This window comes from Ostrea edulis, chromosome 6 (genome assembly GCF_947568905.1).
Source record: "Ostrea edulis chromosome 6, xbOstEdul1.1, whole genome shotgun sequence".
In the NCBI taxonomy this organism is placed as follows: domain Eukaryota; kingdom Metazoa; phylum Mollusca; class Bivalvia; order Ostreida; family Ostreidae; genus Ostrea; species Ostrea edulis.
In genome coordinates this window covers 54,023,662-54,046,036 of record NC_079169.1, presented here as the reverse complement: position 1 = coordinate 54,046,036, position 22,375 = coordinate 54,023,662, and the positions used below count along the sequence as shown (strand labels likewise).

Here is a 22,375-nt window from a genome sequence, read left to right as displayed (position 1 = left end):
AACATTAAATTCGGCTCGCAAGTATTTAAAATCGGCCCGAGAATGCCGCCTCTAATTGGAGGCGGCGAATTTCCAGTTTACGTAATGGCGCCGGTTCTGACGTTTTCCTGGCACGGTAAATATCAAAATCATTAAAAAAGCCAGGGAAACGTCAGATATCTCGGACTAGGTATGCCCGCCTGCATGTAGCTACATGACGCATGCTGTAGGTCAAACGTTGTGACGCTGTCAATTGCTAATCCAAAATGAGGCAACCGTGACATATATTTTTGTGTCGCGACCCCCCCCCCCCCTCCCCCATCCCCCTTGCATCTGTACGCTCGCTCTCTACTGGAACTACATGTATATGTATAATACCTGTGAGCTCGCTCTCTACGGGAAATATAGGTATAATAACTCTACGCTCGCTCTCTACAGGAACTAGGTATAATATCTGTACTCTCGCTCTCTACAGGAACTAGGTACAATATCTGTACGCTCGCTCTCTACAGGAGCTAGGGATAATATCTGTACGCTCGCTCTCTACAGGAACTAGGTATAATATCTGTACGCTCGCTTTCTACACGAACTAGGTATAATATCTGTACACTCGCTCTCTACAGGAACTACATGTATTTACAATTTCTGTACGCTCGCTCTCTACAGGAATTAGGTATAATATCTGTACGCTCGCTCTCTACAGGAACTAGGTATAATATCTATACTCTCGCTCTCTACAGGAACTAGGTACAATATCTGTACGCTCGCTCTCTACAGGAGCTAGGAATAATATCTGTACGCTCGCTCTCTACAGGAACTAGGTATAATATCTGTACGCTCGCTTTCTACACGAACTAGGTATAATATCTGTACACTCGCTCTCTACAGGAACTACATGTATTTACAATTTCTGTACGCTCCCTCTCTACAGGAACTAGGTATAACATCTGCACGCTCGCTCTCTACAGGAATTTGGTATAACATCAGCACGCTCGCTCTCTACAGGAATTAGGTATAATATCTGTACGCTCGCTCTCTACAGGAACTAGTTATAATATCTGCATGCTCGCTCTCTACGGGAATTTGGTATAATATCAGCGCTCTACAGGAGCTAGATATAATATCTGTACGCTCGCTCTCTACAGGAACTATGTATAATATCTGTACACTCGCTCTCTACAGGAACTAGGTATAATATTTGCACGCTCGTTCTCTACAGGAATTAGGTATAATATCAGCACGCTCGCTCTCTACAGGAGCTAGGTATAATATCTGTACGCTCGCTCTCTACAGGAACTGTACGCTCGCTTTCTACAGGAGCTAGGTACAATATCTGTACGCTCGTTCTCTACAGGAATTAGGTATAATATCAGCACGCTCGCTCTCTACAGGAAATAGGTATAATACCTGCACGCTCGCTCTCTACAGGAGCTAGGTATAATATCTGTACGCTCGCTCTCTACAGGAAATAGGTATAATATCTGCACGCTCGCTCTCTACAGGTGCTAGGTACAATATATGTACCCTCACTCTCTACAGGAAATATAGGTAGAATATCTGTACACTCGCTCTCTACAGGAAATAGGTGTAACATCTGTACGCTCGCTCTCTACAGGAACTAGGTATAATATCTGTACGCTCGCTCTCTACAGGAACTAGGTATAATATATGTACGCTCGCTCTCTACAGGAACTATGTATAATATCTGTACGCTCGCTCTCTACAGGAACTAGATATAATATCTGCACGCTTGCTCTCTACAGGAATTAGGTATAATATCAGCACGATCGCTCTCTACAGGAACTAGGTATAATATATGTACGCTCGCTCTCTACAGGAACTATGTATAATATCTGTACGCTCGCTCTCTACAGGAACTAGGTATAATATATTTACGCTCGCTCTCTACAGGAACTAGGTATAATATATGTGTGCTCGCTCTCTACAGGAACTAGGTATAATGTATGTATCTTCACTCTCTACAGGAATTAGGTATAATATCTGTACCATCGCTCTCTACAGAAACTAGATATAATGTATGTACCCTTGCTCTCTACACTTGGTTGATTTATATTCGGACGGACAGAATGAGTATATAAACGACAAAAGGAATATTACTTGAAATCCGTACATAAATATAAGAGGGGGATACTGCCATGTAACGGTAACTTTTTTGTGAGGAACAATTTACACACGGACATATTGAAACAGGGTTATAGTGACTATTTAACTCAACATGTGTGTGTGTGTGTGTGTGTGTGTGTGTGTGTGTGTGTGTGTGTGTGTGTGTGTGTGTGTGTGTGTGTGTACATACGTGCGTGCGTGCGAGCTGACCTCATATGTCCAGTGTTGAAGGAATATATTTTATGGTGAACTGGGGGAGGGGGTAAAATAGCCTTAATCGTTCTTTGATTACAGTTTCTATGAATCAGAGATATTGAGAAACTGATTAAACAAACGATGTGTGCGATGTAAATATGATATTTAGACTTATTAAGGATAATAAAAATGTTGAAAATCAACACAACGTCCTGAAATAGTGAACCATTACATCTAACGTCAAATTAAAAGTTTTAAATATTTAAATCTATGTGTGATAAAGGCTAACAGTGTCGTACACACACACACAAAGTTAATAATGCTTACAATTTTAAGAATAGATACCATGCTCTAGATTTAAAGAACTGTATATAATAAATGGACTGAAACGAACTATACCAATGTCACGATTCTATAGAGCAAGGACGCTACATTTAAATAAATGGTTTCAAGTTACATGTGATGACTTCGGGTTTTAATCAACAAAGGGTCGTCGTTCTCCAACTCACAAAAAGTACTTGCTCAAATTGGAACTGATCGACTCCGAGTCGACCAAGGACAGCATATCAATTATTTGCCATCCTTCTTTTTGAACTTCACACCGACAACATGACGAATAGTTACTTTCTGTTGTGATTTGAAACTAGTGGTTTTTCTAATGGATGCGATTAGTGTAGTATTACAATATTCCACGATGAATAGAAGTAAATGTGTAATCAGAAATACGAGAGTATGGATATGTTTTTTAAGTTAAAACATGGAGAAGTAACAGAAAGAGTTCTCTGTGAGTTTATTATGCCTGTTGCCATGTCCTTTCAATTCTGTCTGAAATGGGAACGTATATTGCCCCACCACCTTAGAACATGGTGAGTACCTTGGATAATGAATTGGAGAGTTCTGAACTTTCCCGCAAGTACAAACCTGAAAACGTTTTCTTAAGAAAAAATATGAAATAGTGTTGTTGGGTTTTTTTATACCCGCACTTTCTAAAGAAAGTTCGGGCGTATTGTTTTTATCCCCGTCCGTTCGTCCGTCCCAGTTGTTGTCACTAAAACCTCGTCCACATTTATAGTGCTATCCAAATGACATTCTAGGAGCTGAAAAGTAATATCCTGTAGATGTGCAATAAGGTTTCGGAATTTTCATATTGGCTCCAGGGGGCAAATAGGGGCCTAAAAATAACGTTTTCTATCATAAAGCTTGTCACTTAAACTCCATCTACATCTATAGGAGTAGTCACATGATATTCTAGGAGCTGAATAGTAATGTCCTGCAGATGTGCAATAAGATTTCGGAATTTTCCTACTAGCCTCAGGGGGCAAATAAGGGCCGAAAAATGACGTTTTCTATCATTAAGCTCCATCTACATCTTTAGGAGTAGTCACATGATATTCTAGGAGCTGATTGAGACATTCGCTGACGAATTCACGTCACAATCCATTTCCGTGAAAGATGAATCTCAGAAATCCGAAGACCCATAAACTCAGCGACTGTCTCCGAAAGTCATCACTCAAAGACTATCGGTCGTAAAGACCCAGAATCCACTGGAATGGGATTGTCGACCTTGAATGACCTTGAAAGTGGGTCACGGTCAAAATCACACTTCGTCCTCCACAAGGTCTTAGGTGGTTGACCTTAAAAATGGGGTCAAGGTAAAATGTCAGGGCCACTCTTCAAGATGTGGGTCTCCACAAGCTACGCAACATTGAGTATTGAGTATGTACGCCGTTCCAAAGGGAGTCTATATCCCCTTCCTTCACGTGATCCAGTATGATAACTGTCTACACCAAGTATTTGCGAGATACAGTGACTTGGAGAAACAGTCTCCGAGGGAAAGTTCGGTCAATATCAAAGAGGACTGCATGAACCAACCAAGTGTCAATTTATATATCTGCCCAATGTTCAACATTAGGGCACTGGAACTGATCTTTAAGCAAAACACAAAATTGACACTCTACACAACTTTCAACTTCTAACCAGAATTTTTTTGACTCTCTTGTAAAGCATTCCCATTAAATTTGCATTCTTGAAATGACAAGCCAAATTCCATTTCCTGCCTACACCAACACAAACTGATAATACCCCCCCCCCCTCCCAATTAAAACAAATACACATACATGTGCACAGAAAGAGTTAAATATCCAGTTGAACTCATGGACATTTCACCTTCTGTAATATTGTAAACCAATACATAAATAAAAACAAATAATTCAAAAATAAAAAGAACAGCTAGACTTGCCTGATCAGCAATGATGCAATATCCTTTATTCAGATTCTATACTCAGGAAACATTTTTTGTGCCTTTGCTCACCTTCTTAAACTTATTGAAATGACATCCACGTCCTCATATGTACACAAATCATCCAACGAGCAAATGCGCAGCTTCCCGTCCTGTCGTCAGCTTAACACATTCTTAAAAGTGAAAGTAGAAATCCCCGCCCTGTTTCGGATCCTACAAAAAATCCACTTTATCAATGTACAATGACCACCATCATCTATTCAAACACAAATAAACATTGAAACCATTCAAATTCCATCATTTCTTCTCTTTGAATAATCTAGTATTTTAAACCTGGTCACATTGCCTTCGTAAATGTTTTTCTCACTAAAACGTCATGCCAGGTCAAATGACCATAGATATATTAAGAGCACAGGCAATTGTATCGCTTGGGTTCCAATTTACTATTAACGAATACTCTTTAATAGTAAATTCAAATACTCGTTAATAGTAAATTCGAACCCAAGCGATACAATTGTCTGTGATTTAAAGGGGGGAGGTTTGAAACAACATATGACGATGGTTGATCAACAACTCTAGAATCACATTTGTTTGAGAATGTAATTTACTGAAAATTACACTTGTCTTAAAAAAAAAATACACACTGAAGTAACTTCGACGAGTTGCAGAAAACATGGATACTAATTAAGGTTTCATTTTATCTATGTAATTTGAGCTTGTGAAGTAGATCTTAGATAGGCGGATCCAGAAATTTGTTGGGGGGGGGGGGGGTCTAGCACTTGATCTTTTAGGTACTTTTCACAACGTCCACCTTCTACCCATTTCTGACATCGCAAAGAAATATGAGAGAGAGAGAGAGAGAGAGAGAGAGAGAGAGAGAGAGAGAGAGAGAGAGAGAGAGGACTGATTTAAAGGTTACTCCCATTAGGCTTGGGGTCGCATAGGCCCCCAGAAGCTCTGAGGTAAATGATGCGAAATCCTGCATTCTGAGTATTTCCTGGCACTTCCTTTTCACTTTCAAATTGTCTACTTCTTAAACAAAAGTTTTATGTTACATATACTTTTTAAGAGTGATACTTGCATGTAACGAAAATATCGTAAATATATATCAGTGTGCAGAATCAAATGATATACTGGTGTTGATAAATTAGGCCTAGTTGTCAAATTACTGAGTCAACTTCATCCCCTTTTGGAACTGAGGATAAAACGACGTAGCCAAATCACACTGTGGCTTCTTTGCTAGTTGCACATATTAATTATAGGATTCAGCGATATAAAAAGGGGGATGTTCCAGAAATCCAGAAAATGAATCGATAAAATCAAATATACGTGTATCATCCAGTGTTAGTTAATCTTTTATTTAACTTGTACATAAAAACAATTGTCTACAAATGTTAGCAGTATCATATTAAAAAACTACAAAGATGTCCCACAGAAAGGGTGGGGGGGTCAAATTCCTGGAATCCCCCTCTAGATCCGCCATTTGGACGGAGAGTATATTTATAGGCAAACACTTGCGTGCGGGTATTACTATCTTATGACAGCATCTAGTTTTCTTTTATTGTTTTTTCTTTACTTTTTTTGTGTTGTTGTTTTGGGGGGATTTTTTCGATTAGAGTTTTAAAAATATTCAGTTTTAACGCAATTACTGCCCATTCCCGTCTCAGACATTGTAAATGCACCTCATTCGATGACTAGAAAAGTTTATTTTACCTCTAATGTTGTTTATATTACCAACCAAACACAGGAAATTAACCCAAATACGAAATTTTTCAATAATTCTTTTTTCAGTAATTGTACTTCCAATTTCTCAAAGTGACGACATGGCCGATTGGCACCAGTTCACTACCTTATATTCGCTGTTTACCATTAGATTGATTGATTGAATATATTGTTTAACGTCCTTTCCGAAAATCTTTCAATTATATGGAGACATTACAATTAGATAAATTTGGGGGGGGGGGGGGGGCAAGAACTGTTTAAAACTCAGATTGTACCACTTTGTTAATGATTTGGTGTTTGTGATATTTAATTGAAAATCAATTCAAGAATTGGATTATTAATTTTTCCAGCATTGTGCACTCTTTTTTCTTTTACAATATGACCTAAAAGTGCTGTGTCTACCCTGTTACTCGCTACTTATCCAGGCGGGACTTTTAATATATAGATAAGAAAAGCAAGCATTAAAAACGGTTTTAAAAATGAATTATTAAGTTTTGAAAATGTAGTCTCATAACTGCAACGGGGTGACAAATAATCATAAATTTTCAGAACGCGTTTTGATTTTCTTTGTATATATCCTGTATTTAAAAGATATAAATGAGGTGTTTATTATTCAGATTATCGTATAAAATATCCAGTTTACATTGAGTGAAAATACATAAATCAAACTGCAATGCAACTCGATTCTAATCATTAATATCAAGTCTAGAGTTGCTTTCAAAACGCATACGCGCAACGTGGATTAAACTTTATCAAACACGAAATCCACAACAAATGTGGAGAAACATGCATCAAACATCAAATCCACACCAAATGTGTAGAAATAGGTATCGAACATGAAATCCACACCAAATGTGGAGAAACGTGTATCAAATCCACACTAAATGTGAAGAAACATAATCAAACATACCCAAGTCCACTTTTGATGCAAAGTAAACCTACAAACATTAATTTGATGTAACCCACATTCCACTAGCGCATATGTATCTTGTTTGACCCTTTGAAATAAAAATAGAATCTTCTCATCTACGTCCTATGACGAGTTGCAACCACACAGAAGTGTCATGTAGACAAAGCAGAATGTCCATTGTTTATGCAGCGCCCATAGGTTAATACGGTGTTAAATCCCCAGAGAAAGACATATCTTTCAGAAATCCCCATTGAAAGGCATTATACCTTCCAGAGATCGAAATTGGCTTTAAACTATGGGTTTATAAGACAGGAATTGAGGATTGTAAAGAATAAAATCAATGACAAATATCAGTTACAACGTTCTGACCTATTAATTTTAAGACTAATCGAAATGTGTGTCGTAAGGCACATAAGGTTATACATAAAGTCGCTACATACGTCACGTCCTGCATTTAAATAAAGGTTTTATCGTGTACATTTAACTCAGTTTTATATTTCAACATATTTACGTATGGAATAAAAAAATCTATATGCTTTTGTCAGCGTTTGTCATGTACAGAGAAGAATGAAATCATTTTGGTTCAAGCGGACGTTGTGAAATCACGATTTCTCAATGGAACTACAGGAGTTTAATTATTCAAGAGCGGCCTGATATCCTGTGTAGACCGTATATTTACTTAAACTGGATATCGATCGACTTAACAAAGTACTGTATTGTCAACCGTTCAATCTAAACTTTACGATGACCACATGACGATTACTTATTTTTTACAATGTCTTAACGCTAGTGGTTCCCTGATGAAGGATGAAATGAGTGTGATACAATATATCAAAAGGGCATATTAAAACCAATCAGTTTGTGCTTATTCGTCAATGAATGGGAGTCAATCCGTCATCAAAAACGGAAAATACATTTGTCGGGAACATGGATATGTCTCCTTTGTGAATATAGAAGATGCGGCAGATCGAATGATCTCTATCGGAGTTTGTGGTGATCCTTTAAACTCAGTATGAAGTGGGGACGGATATTGATCTGTAAGATGGTGAAATGGTGGGTACCTTAAAATATCTTGACAAAAATAAAATTTAACACTGTACATGGTAAATCTTGTCCGTATATTTTTCTTTGATATACTTCAAAAATATTTTTCATGAAAATTATGTGTTCAAAATAGTTTTAAACTTTCCCATAAATCGATTGATTGATTGCTTAATTGATTGTTTTTGCTTAACGTCCCTCTTGAGAATTTTTCACTCATGAAGACGTCACCATTGTCGGTGAAAGGCTGCAATATTAAGGCCGATGCTCAGCGCTTGTGGCTTTTGAGCAGGGAGGGATCTTTATCTTGCCACACCTGTTGTGACACAGGACCTCGGTTTTTGTGGTCTCATCCTCATTTAACTGCTTCTTACGACAAGCAAGGGGTACTGAGGACCAATTCTAACCCGGATCCCCACGGTGGCAAAAATATACATATAAAACTTGTATGTCAAGGTCGAAATATACGTATACGGATTACAACTGTAGAGACATGCGAAGGCGAGAGAAAGAAAATGTGTCGGACTCGATTTTTGCCATATCAAGCACACCTACATGTATCTAAACAAACATATCAATAAGAAATGACTTAAACTCACTCACTAGAATATGACACCATTTACGATGGTCAAAAAAGGGACAAACAATAGTGAAAGAAAACATACGATGCTTTCTTTGCTTTGTGCATCCAATCATGGTAATTCGTAGTGGGAGAGGAATTCCGTGGATATCCTGTTAAAAAAACATCGATATTATTGTCTGCAGAATCGTTCAAGATCTGGATTCTATTCACCCGGTCATGTGGCGAGGATCACTGCTTCTGTTATATCAAGTTTCTGACTTCGTTCGCCCAGTTTCAGAGTATCTTTGATGCTTAGTCAGCCAATTCCTATTAAAAAACACACATGCGTCCTAAACATATAGAGCTTCACCTGATCCCAACCCTGTCGTTTTCAGGAGTCTGTGTTTGTCCTACACTTGATTTTGTATTCTTTTTAGGATTCATGAGATTGATCACTGTTCGTTATCTTCACCTTTCATGAGATTGATCACTGTTCGTTATCTTCACCTTTCATTTCATGAGATCGATCACTGTTCGTTATCTTCACCTTTCATGAGATCGTTCACTGTTCGTTATCTTCACCTTTCATGAGATCGATCACTGTTCGTTATCTTCACCTTTCATGAGATCGATCACTGTTCGTTATCTTCACCTTTCATGAGATCGATCACTGTTCGTTATCTTCACCTTTCATGAGATCGATCACTGTTCGTTATCTTCACCTTTCATGAGATCGATCACTGTTCGTTATCTTCACCTTTCACGAGATTGATCACTGTTCGTTATCTTCACCTTTCATGAGATCGATCACTGTTCGTTATCTTCACTTTCTAAAGACAGCGTTTGGATTAAGGCTCTGCTTTTATTGTGAAAATAAGGTTTTCCTATAACTTTGTATTTCGTTTGATGTTTACAACCACTAATAAAGAAACTGAAAAGGAAGTCATTTTGACATCAAATAAGAAAGTGACAGTTCTAATCATTCGTTTCATATTTGCAATGGCATGTTACGATCTTTAGCATCATTTCGTTGACAGGAAGTCGACTTCTATCATTTGCCTTATCCTCGGTGTTTTGATCGTCATTCAATACTTCGCCGCCACACGGTTCAGCGATCTCCTCCACCACAAAGCCCCTCCAGATTATCAATGTGGTGTTCATAGAAGACTTGGTGTTGTGGAGGATATTCTCTGTCAAGTTAGTGCTCTTGAATATTTCCTGGTTCTATTCTACTATATTTACAAGAGCGTTTATTTGGAAATGCTTAATTTACCAGCACGTTAACTTGTCTTTAGTTTGTCTTTTCTGGATGCAGGAGAAAAAGAAGTTCTTGCCGAATTTCAAGAACCCGTGTTGGTATGACCCTGATGAAAACCTGATGTACAGCAGGCTCCGGTGCCTACCGTACTTCCACATTTTTGGTGTTTGTAAATCCGGCACCACAGATTTATTTCATCGATTAAAACAGCATCCCCAGATCGTAGGGAATAGAGGACTGCTCTCCAAAGAGACATGGTTCTGGTCTTGGCATCGATACGGTATAGGTAAAGTACAAAATAAGGTTGATAAGTAGAGTAAACAGGTAGGGTACACAGGTAGAGTACACAGGTAGGGGACATAGGTAGAGTACATGGGTAGAGTACACAGGTAAAGTACACAGGTAGAGTACACAGGTAGAGTACATAGGTAGGGTATATAGGTAGAGTAAACAGGTAGAGTATATAGGTAGAGTACACAGGTAGGGTATATAGGTAGAGTACACAGGTAGGGTATATAGGTAGTGTACACAGGTAGGGTATATAGGTAGTGTACACAGGTAGGATACCAATCTAATTAAAATTAGATCTTTGATCCGTTCATGCAATCGCTACACAAACTTTGTGTAGCGATTGCATGAGCGGATCAAAGATCTAATTTTAATTAGATTGGTAGGATACATAGGTAGAGTACACAGGTAGGATATATAGGTAGTGTACACAGGTAGGATACATAGGTATAGTACACAGGTAGGGTACATAAGTAGAGTACATAGGTAGGGTACATAGGTAGAGTACACAGGTAGGATATATAGGTAGGGTACACATATAGGGTATATAGGTAGTGTACACAGGTAGGGTACATAGGTAGAGTACACAGGTATGGTACATAGGTAGAGTACACAGGTAGGGTACATAGGTAGTGTACACAGGTAGGGTACATAGGTAGAGTACACAGCTAGGGTATATAGGTAGAGTACACAGGTAGGGTATATAGGTAGGGTACACATATAGGGTATATAGGTAGAGTACACAGGTAGGGTACATAGATAGAGTCCTGGACATGGTTCCTTTAGGTAGATTTGTTTTTTGTTTTACGTCCTTTCAAGAATTATTCAATCATACTGTGACTTCGGCTTCACTAGCTGTAAGTAAAGAAAAAAATACATTTGGCGCTCAGAGCTGTAGCACAGAAGGTTCTTAAACATATCAATGCGTGCTGCGACACAGGACCTCCGTTTTTTAAGGTTTTACAAGTAAGACCTGCGACTCTCACTTCTAAATTTCGAGTGTTTGGTGAAGGAGCAATAACTAACCTATGTACATGTATATGTCTTAGGTTTGACACGAACGGGGCTTAACCTCACAACCTTCCGATCACGAAGCGACCGCTCTTGTCAAGAAGCTACTGCAACCGGCACCTATAGGTTACAAATGCGTATAGAAGTCCTTGATACGGCACAGGTATGGTCCTTTACACGGCTCCGATACGTGCCTGTGGGAAGTATTTACGAAGACATATTAGTAGATACATTAGGGTCCTTGTCTTTCAGCTGAGTAAGGCACATAATATGAAAAATGTAGGATTCACAATATTGAAATTTCACCACGTCATGCACAGGGGGATTCTATTATGTCATACAGGTAAATCTCACTATGTAATACAAGGAAATACCACCATGTCGCGCAGGTAAATTAAGTGTGATCTTCCCAATTGCAAAACTGTGTCATGGTTTATTTGGCAATGCATTCAATATTATAGGGTTATTGAACTTATATTGGTGAATATTGGCACGAGTTGGCTGTAAAAATCCACGAGCTTGCGAGTGCCTTTTGACAGCCAACGAATGCCAATATTCACCAATATAAGTTCAATAATCCTTTTATTATATAGCTAAAGTATTTAGTTGTTAAATTATATCCCTTTTCACTCAAAATACTCCAAAATAGACGAGAATTCATCAATATTGCCATCTAAGGTGAAGGTGTGCAATATCAGCATGCATTTAACTGTTCAATATTAAACCCGTCATTAATGCATGAAGCAAACTGATTTTGTGAATGGGGACATCATGATTTGTGTGCAGTAAAACATTTTGTTTAAATAAATGAATATGATATCAAATACCGGCTCTGTCAGATTCGGAGGACCGTCGTCTGCCATTTTGGCTTGTTTACGTCGTTACGGTAACGTCAATATTGAATGCTCATACTCGGAATGTTTCGGGCGCACACAATTTACGCAATGCAAAGTTAGCGTTCAATAAATTCTCAGGATATTGAACGCTAACATTCTCTAGATTTTAGGCATATTTTAGAATAGACTATTCATTAGCTATATAATAAATCTTTCTTGTGTACTTCTTGATAACAACTCCTACTGAGGTTAACAATTGATCAATTATTTTGACCTTTGTAAAAGAATTATATGACATAAATTATTTTTATTTACTTCATTCTATTTTCATTTAGCTTTTCCAAATGGAAGCAATGAAGGTAAGACTTTATTTCATTATGCACACTAATGTATAGTACATCTATACATCATTGTATGCAAAGGTGAAGATAACGAACAGTGATCAATATTTAATTCACTTCTTCAATAGTATTCAAATTCATCCTATACAAAGTAGCATTGATTTTAAATGTAATCGATTCGTCCTGTAAATCTTTTAGGTGATATGTTTTACGTTTTGACTGTTGAGTCGAGCGAAGACCCTTTACATCTTGCAACCACGACTTTTAATCGGCCTATTTATAAAACGCGGAAAATATAACGCAGTCGATGTAAGCATTGCATTGTGACGTCATATAAGCTGCGGTGAATTTTTCTCTCTCTCTTTCAAAGCAAGCAATATTATGAACAACAAAACGTACGAAGGTATGAGAAAGCTTATCTGGAATTATGGCACTTTCCAAACACTCTATTTATTTTATTTACGGGGTTGTCAATGACGGCGACATTTTTCCGAAAGCATTATGGGTAATCTCATCATTTTTCAGCTTATGAAGAGGAAATCACGTAACTCACATGTATAATCGCAATCGGATCACGCTCGTCTTTTCCATCACCGAAAAGAAAACTCGGACGTGGATCGGAGCAAAGATTGCATAACATGTTTGCATTCATTCGCATTTGGATGAGATTAAAAGGCTAGAACCGAATCCCTGTATAATGTGTTATTTAGGAGTAAAGATTAATTTTCACCACATAAGATTGATAGTGGTAGAATACCTTAGATATGTATGATATCATAGATGCATTTGTTTTAGCCCCAAAGCTCGTGTTTCATATTGTAACGTATATCTGTCACGTCATAGTTACATCATTGTGTACCCATAACAACCGATGGCGTCGATCTACCTATAATTATCTCCCTCATGCATAGCTCTATCCTTAGACAAATTTGGCTCCAGTTTTTGGCACTCTAGTTTTCCTTTCAGCTCTTACAAGTTTATTGTTATTTCGAATTTCCAAAATTTCGGCTTCAACATCACAAAGAGACATTATTTGTCGAAATGCGCATCTGGTGCATCAAAATTGGTACCGTATAAGTTTCACACTGAGGTTTATTTGCGGTTACGGAAATAGCCGAGTAGTTACAATTGATGTAATCATTGAAGCGAGCTCCTCGCGACACGAGAAGCTCGCTATGATACTAGACGAAGACGTAACACATACTGTGTTTCAGTGTATTCTTTAGGAATTAGAATTAGGAATCTTTATAATATTGGACTATTATTTCATGACGCTCATATTTACAGATGAATGCAAAATCAAACATTTTCCTTAGGCGGGGAAATACGGTGTATTGATTAGCATTTACTGGATGTAAAAAATATTTTCAACTCTCCTTAAAGCTAATAATAGCTTTATTTTGTATTGCTTTTAGGAGCTATGAGATTGATCACTGTTCGTTATATTCGCTTTTCATCGTGACCTTAATAAGCTAACGCATCCTAACCTAGGACAACTGTGGCTGTATTGTAGGAAAATTAGGGTTAGCGATGTAAGTGTTGTCGCTAGACTACTTGTCTTTAAGCCTTAAAAATGTTTTTGCAGCCGTATATGTAATTCTCAACATTCTATTTCGTAGTTTTGTTGAGCGATGCATAAAAGGGGCATCAGCTGTAATTTTATCACCACAAATTTAATTCAATGAAAATTGCTCTGTATTTAATTATATATTTCAGTAATAAACCCGTATGTAATCATTTCAAATACTTTTTAACCTCAAAGTAGGCACATGAATGTGTAATTTTGGTGATGAGATAATTATTGTCTTGCAAGACAACAATATTCTTCCTTATAAAATGTATATTGTTTTACACTAAAAGGAATTATCTAACGTAGTTTTATTAAGTTTCTCTTGTTTCTGTAAACAATAAATGCTTTAATTAGTCATTAATGTATACATGTATTCCATTAAGAGGTTTTGAGAGAAAAATGGTTGCCATCACTTTCATAGCTAATTAAGTTAAGTGATTTTCGACGACCCATTTTGTAGATCTGTCGAGCGAAACCTTCAGTGATTTTCGACAATCCATTTTGTAGAACATTCGTGCAATATCTTCCGTTTAATGATATTGATATCTTCCGTGATTTTCGACGACTCACGGCATAAGTTTGTTGAGCAATGCCTTACGACCGTCTAATGATATATGTACTTATTGTGATTTTGCATCATTTTACGCAAGTTGTATTCTTAAGTCATACAGTCATAAGAATTTCTTACTTATAATTAACGATAGTCCTGCGAATGTTCCACCATCGTACATCCTGAGACACCCGTGAGTTTCCGAGGACTCGCTTGACAGTCGCCAAAATAATGATTGTATGCTGTCTTACATTACAGTAAATCCATACGACGATTTGCTAGTTATGTGACAATTGACTCCTACGACTATGGAAAGCGTAATGTACATGAACTATCTATTTGTACTTTCTGTTTACACTATCTGTTTTTGGATAGCATTGGTATGTTTTCCACGACAGTTGCTCCAAATATATATTATAGGAGACCGTTGCTACACAAATTTTTGAGTCCACGCTTCCAAAACCCGTTATCGCAACCCCACTAAAATGGAATGACGATAAGAAAATGTAATAATTATGCTAACGATATCTGAAATTCAGTTCTGTCATCATACTTCATATCATATAATCTGCCGGTATTGGACATCTATATTCCCGTCTTTGAGAATACGATGCACAGGACATTCCAAAAATGCGTTCCTTGAGTTCGCCATGAATAATGGAAATACCTTTCTATTTACCAATTCCTTATTAACATCAACGTTATAAATTTTTAATGCAATCACTATATAAACTGTGTTTCCATATAGTAGTAACCCGTGTGATTACATTAACTAAAGAATATGATATATCTGTTAAATTTTACACATTTCTAAACATTAAGTACAAGAAAAGAACCACCGAGTTTCAATTTTCACCATACGTCCCACGGCGGATGTGACCGGTCAACAGGGGATGGTTACTCCTCCTAGGCACCTAATCACGCATCTGGTGTGTACAGGGGTCCGCGTTCGCCCTACTAATAATTTTGCATACTTTATAGGATTTAAGAGATTGATTACTGTTCGTTATTTTCACATTCTCATCTTCAATATTAGACTGAACAGTTTTAATCCATTACAGTGTATCTGGAGGAGACCCCAACCTTGAATTACTTTATTGGTTACTTTCAAATTCCAAAGATATGGGAAATGAAAGTATCTACAGATGGATCTCGGTATTCAGATATCATCACGGGTAAGGTCATTAAAAAGAAGTCAAAAATAAAGAACTGTCATGTATTTTCGAAATACGCATTTGCCATATCTCTAGAAAATAATACTTCAACAACACTCCGCAATGTAAATATGTTTTATTATATTTTCAACAGTAAAATAAAATGATATTTTCAGTGTGAAAATAACAACTGATTGTGACGTAATGATGTGTATATGATACTTTACATCCATAAAGATTTGAAATAAATATGTTCTGATACCAAAGAAAATGTAATAAACAGTAAATCCAATGCTATGTAGTTAGATGTGAAATTTATGTCACTCGTAAGACAGTATTTTAAAAAATATGTTCACTCATGCTTCGCACTCGTGCAAATATAAAAACAATCACTGACTTACTCGCGAAATAACTGCATAACAAACTACAGAGCACTGAATACCCTCTACATAATTTAGTAGCGAGTCAAATTAATTTCACCTTTGAGTGTTAAATATAGATTCGACCTTCACCATTCAGGTCATGGGGACCCAATGGATTTTTGGGACAACAGATTCTGGCGACATATCCCTCAAAACGATGAGGGCGCTTCCGAGCCTACATACACCACAGCAAATCTGGTACACCATGTTCAACCCAACATGAAACTCATCCTCCTGCTGCGGGACCCAGTAGAAAGGTGAAAGGTTTACAATCTAATGGTATATTGAGTGAAAGTGTTATCCTTGTTTGTTGCTTCGCTATTGTTACTGTATGCAGTCCTATTTTCGTTGAGGTTTTATTTTCATTGAGTGATAAATCATTACAATTAAAAGGATTGTCAAATAATGTATTCCATGTTTCCTTTGATGTCTGCACAACTTACCGGTCGTGTTCCTTGTTTTTCTAGATTATACAGCCACTATTACCACCAACGTCTCGGGACTTCCCCGGAGGACTTCCATGTCGATGTGTCTGCCTCTATTCGTCATTTAGCTCGATGTGAGAGACAGAACACCCTGCGTTCTTGTCTATACAACCAATCTCTACTTCAGAACATGCCAGTAAGGTCACAATTATACAACCATTCTCTGCTTAAGAACACGTCATTAAGGTCACAATTATACAACCATTCTCTGCTTCAGAACATGCCAGTAAGGTCACAATTATACAACCATTCTCTGCTTCAGAACACGTCATTAAGGTCACAATTATACAACCATTCTCTGCTTCAGAACAAGTCATTAAGGTCACAATTATACAACCATTCTCTGCTTCAGAACATGCCAGTAAGGTCACAATTATACAACCATTCTCTGCTTCAGAACAAGTCATTAAGGTCACAATTATACAACCAATCTCTGCTTAAGAGCATGGCAGTAAGGTCTGGGGTTATCCATACTGATATTTATTTTATAATGTATACAAGATCGTATCAATGGGTTACAGATCAAGTACGAGTTTGATAGAGAGAGTTATGGACCTTGAACTTTGCAAATAATGTCACGGTGGGGGTGGGGCTTGTGTGATGATTGAGTAATGCTTGTCACCTCAATGATATCTAGTTGTTGAGGTTAAACACGGAATGAGACTAACGTCGTGGATGTTTCCTTTAAACTTAGCAATCTTTAACAGTTTTCTTAACCTTCCAACGTGCCAGACTTGGCGTGGTCCGTAATGTGTTATGTCTTCTAGAATCATAGGCAAACTTTGAAACATATACATTATCAGCCAGATTGCGAGGATCGTGACTTCTAAGAGTGAAAACATTTCAAACACGATTTAGCAAAAACACGATCGGCAACTTAGTCCCCCGATATTTCACATATCACTGACTTCGCTACCTGGAAGGTCAGCATTCAGTGGTTTGAATTCAGATTGACTATTGTTTAACGTCCCGCTCGAGATTTTTTCACTCATATGGAGACGTCATCATTGCCGGTGAAGGGCTGCAAAATCTAGGCCGGTGCTCGGCGCTTACAGTCTTTGAGCAGGGAGGTATCTTTATCGTGCCACACCTGCTGTGACACGGGACCTCGGTTTTTGTGGTCTCATCCGAAGGACCACCCCATTTAGTTGTCTCTTACGACAAGCAAGGGGTACTGAGGACCTATTCTAACCCGGATCCTCAAAGGACGAACTCAGGTTGACGTTCGAGGTAGAGGAAATTCAGGGAAGACTTCTTATTTTGTTTTGCAGAATAAGATTATTCAAATTTGACCTTCAAGGAAATATGTAGGTCAGATAATTGGTTGTATGTTGCAATTGCAGTTTGCCAATCAACCTATCATTGGGTCAAATGCTATCTGACGTGTTTCATACCGACTGATAGGCCGTTCTTGGCACACTGATTACTTCTTTTACTTGATCAAGACATAGGGCTCACGACGGGTGTGATCGGTCAACAGGGGATGTTCACTCCCTCTAGGCACCTGATACCACCATTGGTATGACCAGAAGTCCGTGTTTGCCCAACTCCTTATTTTGTATTCCTTATAGGACTTATGAGATTGATCACTGTTTGTTATCTACCCCTTTCAAGCATAACATTTCACTATTGTCTCATTACATGGACTTCCATATTTTCTTGCAGACCCACCTCTACGCCTCGTTTTACGACGTCCACATAACTAACTGGTTGAATGTATTCCCCAGGAGCCAGATATTTATAACCAGAACGGAGGATTTCTCCAGAGATATAAAACGTCATCTTTTACATCTTTTCAAATTTCTGGATGTGGGTAAGAAGAACCAGCCAAACAAAGCTGATAATCATTATCAGCTGCAAATTGAGAAAAGTAGACTAGCGTCAGTACTTTAGCGACATTCAAATCAGCACAAAGATTGAGAAACTTTGTTTTCAAATCATCGAAGATATTAATTTCTATTTTAAGAATAGTTTACTATATACAAAAAACTTAAGCAGCATAGTTCGCATATTAATGTTTCGGGGTAATCATTAATGATACCAACATGAAAGGTGAAGATGACGAACAGTGATCAATCTCATAACTTCTATAAGCAAAATACTTAGTTGGGCCAACACGGACCCCTGGACACACCAGAGGTAGGATCAGGTGCCTAGGAGGAGTAAGCATCCTCCATCGACAGGTCACACCCGCTGAGAGCCCTATATCCTGATCAGGTAAACGGAGCTATCCGCAGTCAAAATCAGTGTGCCAAGAACGGTCTAACAATCGGTATGAAACACATCAGACAGCATTTGACCCAATGATAAGTTGTATTGGCAAACTAGATCGTTATAACGACCATAGAATTTGCAAAATGCTGACTTTAATCGAAACCTCTGTACCATCAACTTGTTTGTCAGCAGCTTGCCTCGATTCAAAAACTGACCATACGCAGAACAAGCTCTTGCGTATCGAATCAGTTGAGAGATATAAACACCATATGCAGGTGATAATGGAATATTGGCTATAAATCACTGGCAGTGGTGACGTCTCCATATGAGTGAAATATTCTCAAGAGGGGCGTTAAACAATATACAATCAATCCTAATATGTTAATCGATGAGACTGTTATATTGTAGACATTCATGACGCATTTTATGCTTCGATTGGCGTTAAAACATTTTGCAAATACTTGATTGATTGGTTGTATCTTGCTTAACGTCTCTCTCTCGCGAATTTTTCACTCATAAGGAGACGTCACCAAGACCGGTGAAGGTTTCAAATTTAGGCCTATGCTCGGCGCTTACGGTCATTGAGCAGTACGGGTTCTTTAGCGTGCCACACCTACTGTGACACGGGACATCCGTTTTTAAGGTCATCTCCGAGAACCCGTGACATTCACACCTGATGCCGGGCGTTTGGCGATGGAACTGTCACTACCTGTTTTAACGACTTAGGTCTGTCGCGGCCGGGATTCAAACCCTGGCCTTCCGCATGAGGGGCGACGCTCTAACCTCTAGACCGTCGCGGCGGTCCTTGATATACTGTTTTGTATTTCACATATGACATCGTTGTACCTATCGGAGCTCCCTTTTTTATCTAATTTTTACCGTTAATGTTTTATGTAACTTTACATTGTTTAGAAATAATGGGGGGGGGGGGGGTGTCAGACAATACAGTATTTTATTGTGCATGTTTAATTTCATTGATTTTCAATTTCATAGTTCAAAGGCCAATTAATGTAACAGTGTTCCATGGCGCAATGAAATTAGAAAAGGAAAAGTAGTGCCATCTTGGTTGTCAAGGGTGTGTGTGTCCCCATACCAAGTTACATTTATACAATATAAATGGAAAAAAAAATTCAGTGTGCTCAGCCAATCAAATTGCTTGTTACAAGGAAAATTAAATTATTTAGTTATCTGACGTTACGTTGCGAGCCATGTGATATGGATTTAATTAACATGTAATATTCTCTATTTATTTGACGTTAATTTTAAAAAAGAACTGTGATATGTTAAGGGATTTTAAGTGAGTCGCACGATAGGTTTAGTTATCGTTACGTTAAGAGAGACGTGTATATAGTTATTTTGTGTCACATTAAAAGTATGGATATTTGAGGTTACATTCACAGACTTTTGTGACGTAAGTGTTTATTTGAGTCACTGTAAGAGAACAATGCTCATTAAGTGGTGAGGTACTGATATGATTCGTCATTATCAATGTCATTTAATGAGATGCTATCCTGAAAATCTTAGTATGTATTTACTCTTTCTGGCCTCTTTCGTTACTTTTCATGGAGAACACAATGTATACGATTTTCTGGGACAGCTTTCGTATTAGCATACCTAAGTACAAATGTAGTATCCATCAAAAATATTTATTTCATCACAAAAATATAATTTTCCATAAACAATATTTACTGTTTTTAGGTGATGTTCCAGAAAAAGTTTTAAACAAAATGTCGGATATGTCTCACCGATACAGATCCATATTCAAAGTTAAAGCAGGTCCGATGCTGAATAGGACTAGACGCATGCTTATAGACTACTTCCGGGAGCCAATGAAGAGGCTGTCATCCATTCTTAATGACCCTAGGTATACTTGGGATGATGTGTATAAAGAATTATATTCGGAACGGTTACATTGATATTCACTGTTGACAAAAAAGGGAATAAAAAGTCAAAATTTTGCAAATGAAATATTTTTTTAAAATTTATCAATGTAGTGTGTTCTTAATGTTGGGATGGTGTACAGTTAAAACAATCACGAGTCAAATTGATATCAACATTTTATGGTCGTTTCTATTCAATAGCAGCCGATGTGTAAGAATGATACAGGGAGCGATTTATCAATGACGAAGTTACGTAATCTACTGCAGAAACAAGAGTTTATCATTGGTTCCAAAATTAACCTTTCTCAGATACAAGAAATTGTGATATATCGTTAAGAAATGAGATGAAAGGTAGATAACTCAGTGTTTTATGCTTCATACTTTGTCAATAGAAAATACAACAATCTTCCATAGAAAAGCATGCTACATATTTTTAGAGTGCTGAATGAACTATAGTAGTAGTAATGCAACTGTCGTTGTATATTGTATATTAGCTCACAACCATGAAAGGACGTGATGTACTACGATAGCAACTTCTAATTCAGAGGAAATGCCGGCTATCTTAAAGGGGCAGGGACACGGTTTGTGCTGAAAATTTTCAAATTTTATTTTCCAATTTTTATTATTTACAATGCTTAACTAACGTGTTTCTAATCGTTAACCAATATTTGAATATCAATTGTTGAGTTACAAGTGAGATACAGCACTCACAATTCCTAGTTATGTAAACAAGGCTCGTGTCACGTTTTTCTTTACATATAGGTTGTTCAATAGAAAATATCATGTTTAAAACAAAATAAGATGTGTCAAACATTAGAAACTGTTTAATTGTGTTCAGAATTAACTTGTAATTTCAAAAATCTGCTTTAAACGAAATTTTTACTTGTACATGTATATTTAACCTATGTAAACAGACACATGACACGTGCGTTGTTTACATAACAAAGAATTGTGAGCTCTGAATCTCCCATATACCTCGACAACTGTCATTCAATTTTTTTCTGACCATTAGTAATACCTTATTGAAGCATTCTAAACATTAAAAATGGGAAAATAAAATTTGAAAATTTTCATCTCAATCTGTGTCCATGACCCTTTAAAGCAAGTCGTCCAAATGATGTAATTGCAATTGGTTTATGCAACCGAGGTTCCACCCCTTGTGTATTTAAAACAAAGTGTGCATGAAAAGCAAGTAAAGCATATTTGGTAATTAGAATTATTCCAGGACTGCGTCATTCTGAACCTTCAAACCATGGCTGACAAAATACCTCGTACAATGGCAAATCGGTCGCTGCAGGCAGTGCAAGAAACAAGCACATTACAAAGTATAGCTTTTTCAACAAAGATTGTTGTCTTGAAGAACAACCTTATACAGTAAACTGATATAGATGTATCGTATGCTTTAAGTATTTATATCGTTATTTAAAACTACCATATAACCAAACTTTTCTAAAATGTTAAAGGATTTTAAAACACTTGCTAGAAACTAATGTATAATACTTTTTCTTGTATTTAATTTACCTTGAAGTAGACATGGTATCTGCACTGTAAATCGAAAGCATTGTTTCTTCTCAACCTCAGGAAAACTGTGAAA

At 37.4% G+C, this 22,375-nt stretch overlaps 1 protein-coding gene across 2 annotated transcripts; it reads left to right on the top strand.

Annotated features, from left to right (window-relative positions):
- Window positions 1-2,827: 2,827 nt before the first annotated feature.
- Window positions 2,828-20,886, top strand: LOC125647882 (carbohydrate sulfotransferase 15-like). Of its 2 annotated transcripts, none has more exons than XM_048874708.2 (9): window positions 2,828-3,164; window positions 9,810-9,969; window positions 10,088-10,316; window positions 12,501-12,524; window positions 15,688-15,801; window positions 16,300-16,459; window positions 16,670-16,823; window positions 18,353-18,500; window positions 20,600-20,886. In XM_048874708.2, the coding sequence occupies exons 1-9, from the start codon at window positions 3,007-3,009 to the stop codon at window positions 20,815-20,817; spliced, it is 1,365 nt and encodes a 454-aa protein (XP_048730665.2). In that variant the 5' UTR covers window positions 2,828-3,006; the 3' UTR covers window positions 20,818-20,886. The 2 variants fall into 2 exon arrangements, with proteins under 2 accessions (XP_048730665.2, XP_048730666.2); XM_048874709.2 differs by lacking the exon at window positions 2,828-3,164 and adding an exon at window positions 7,842-8,222.
- Window positions 20,887-22,375: the final 1,489 nt, after the last annotated feature.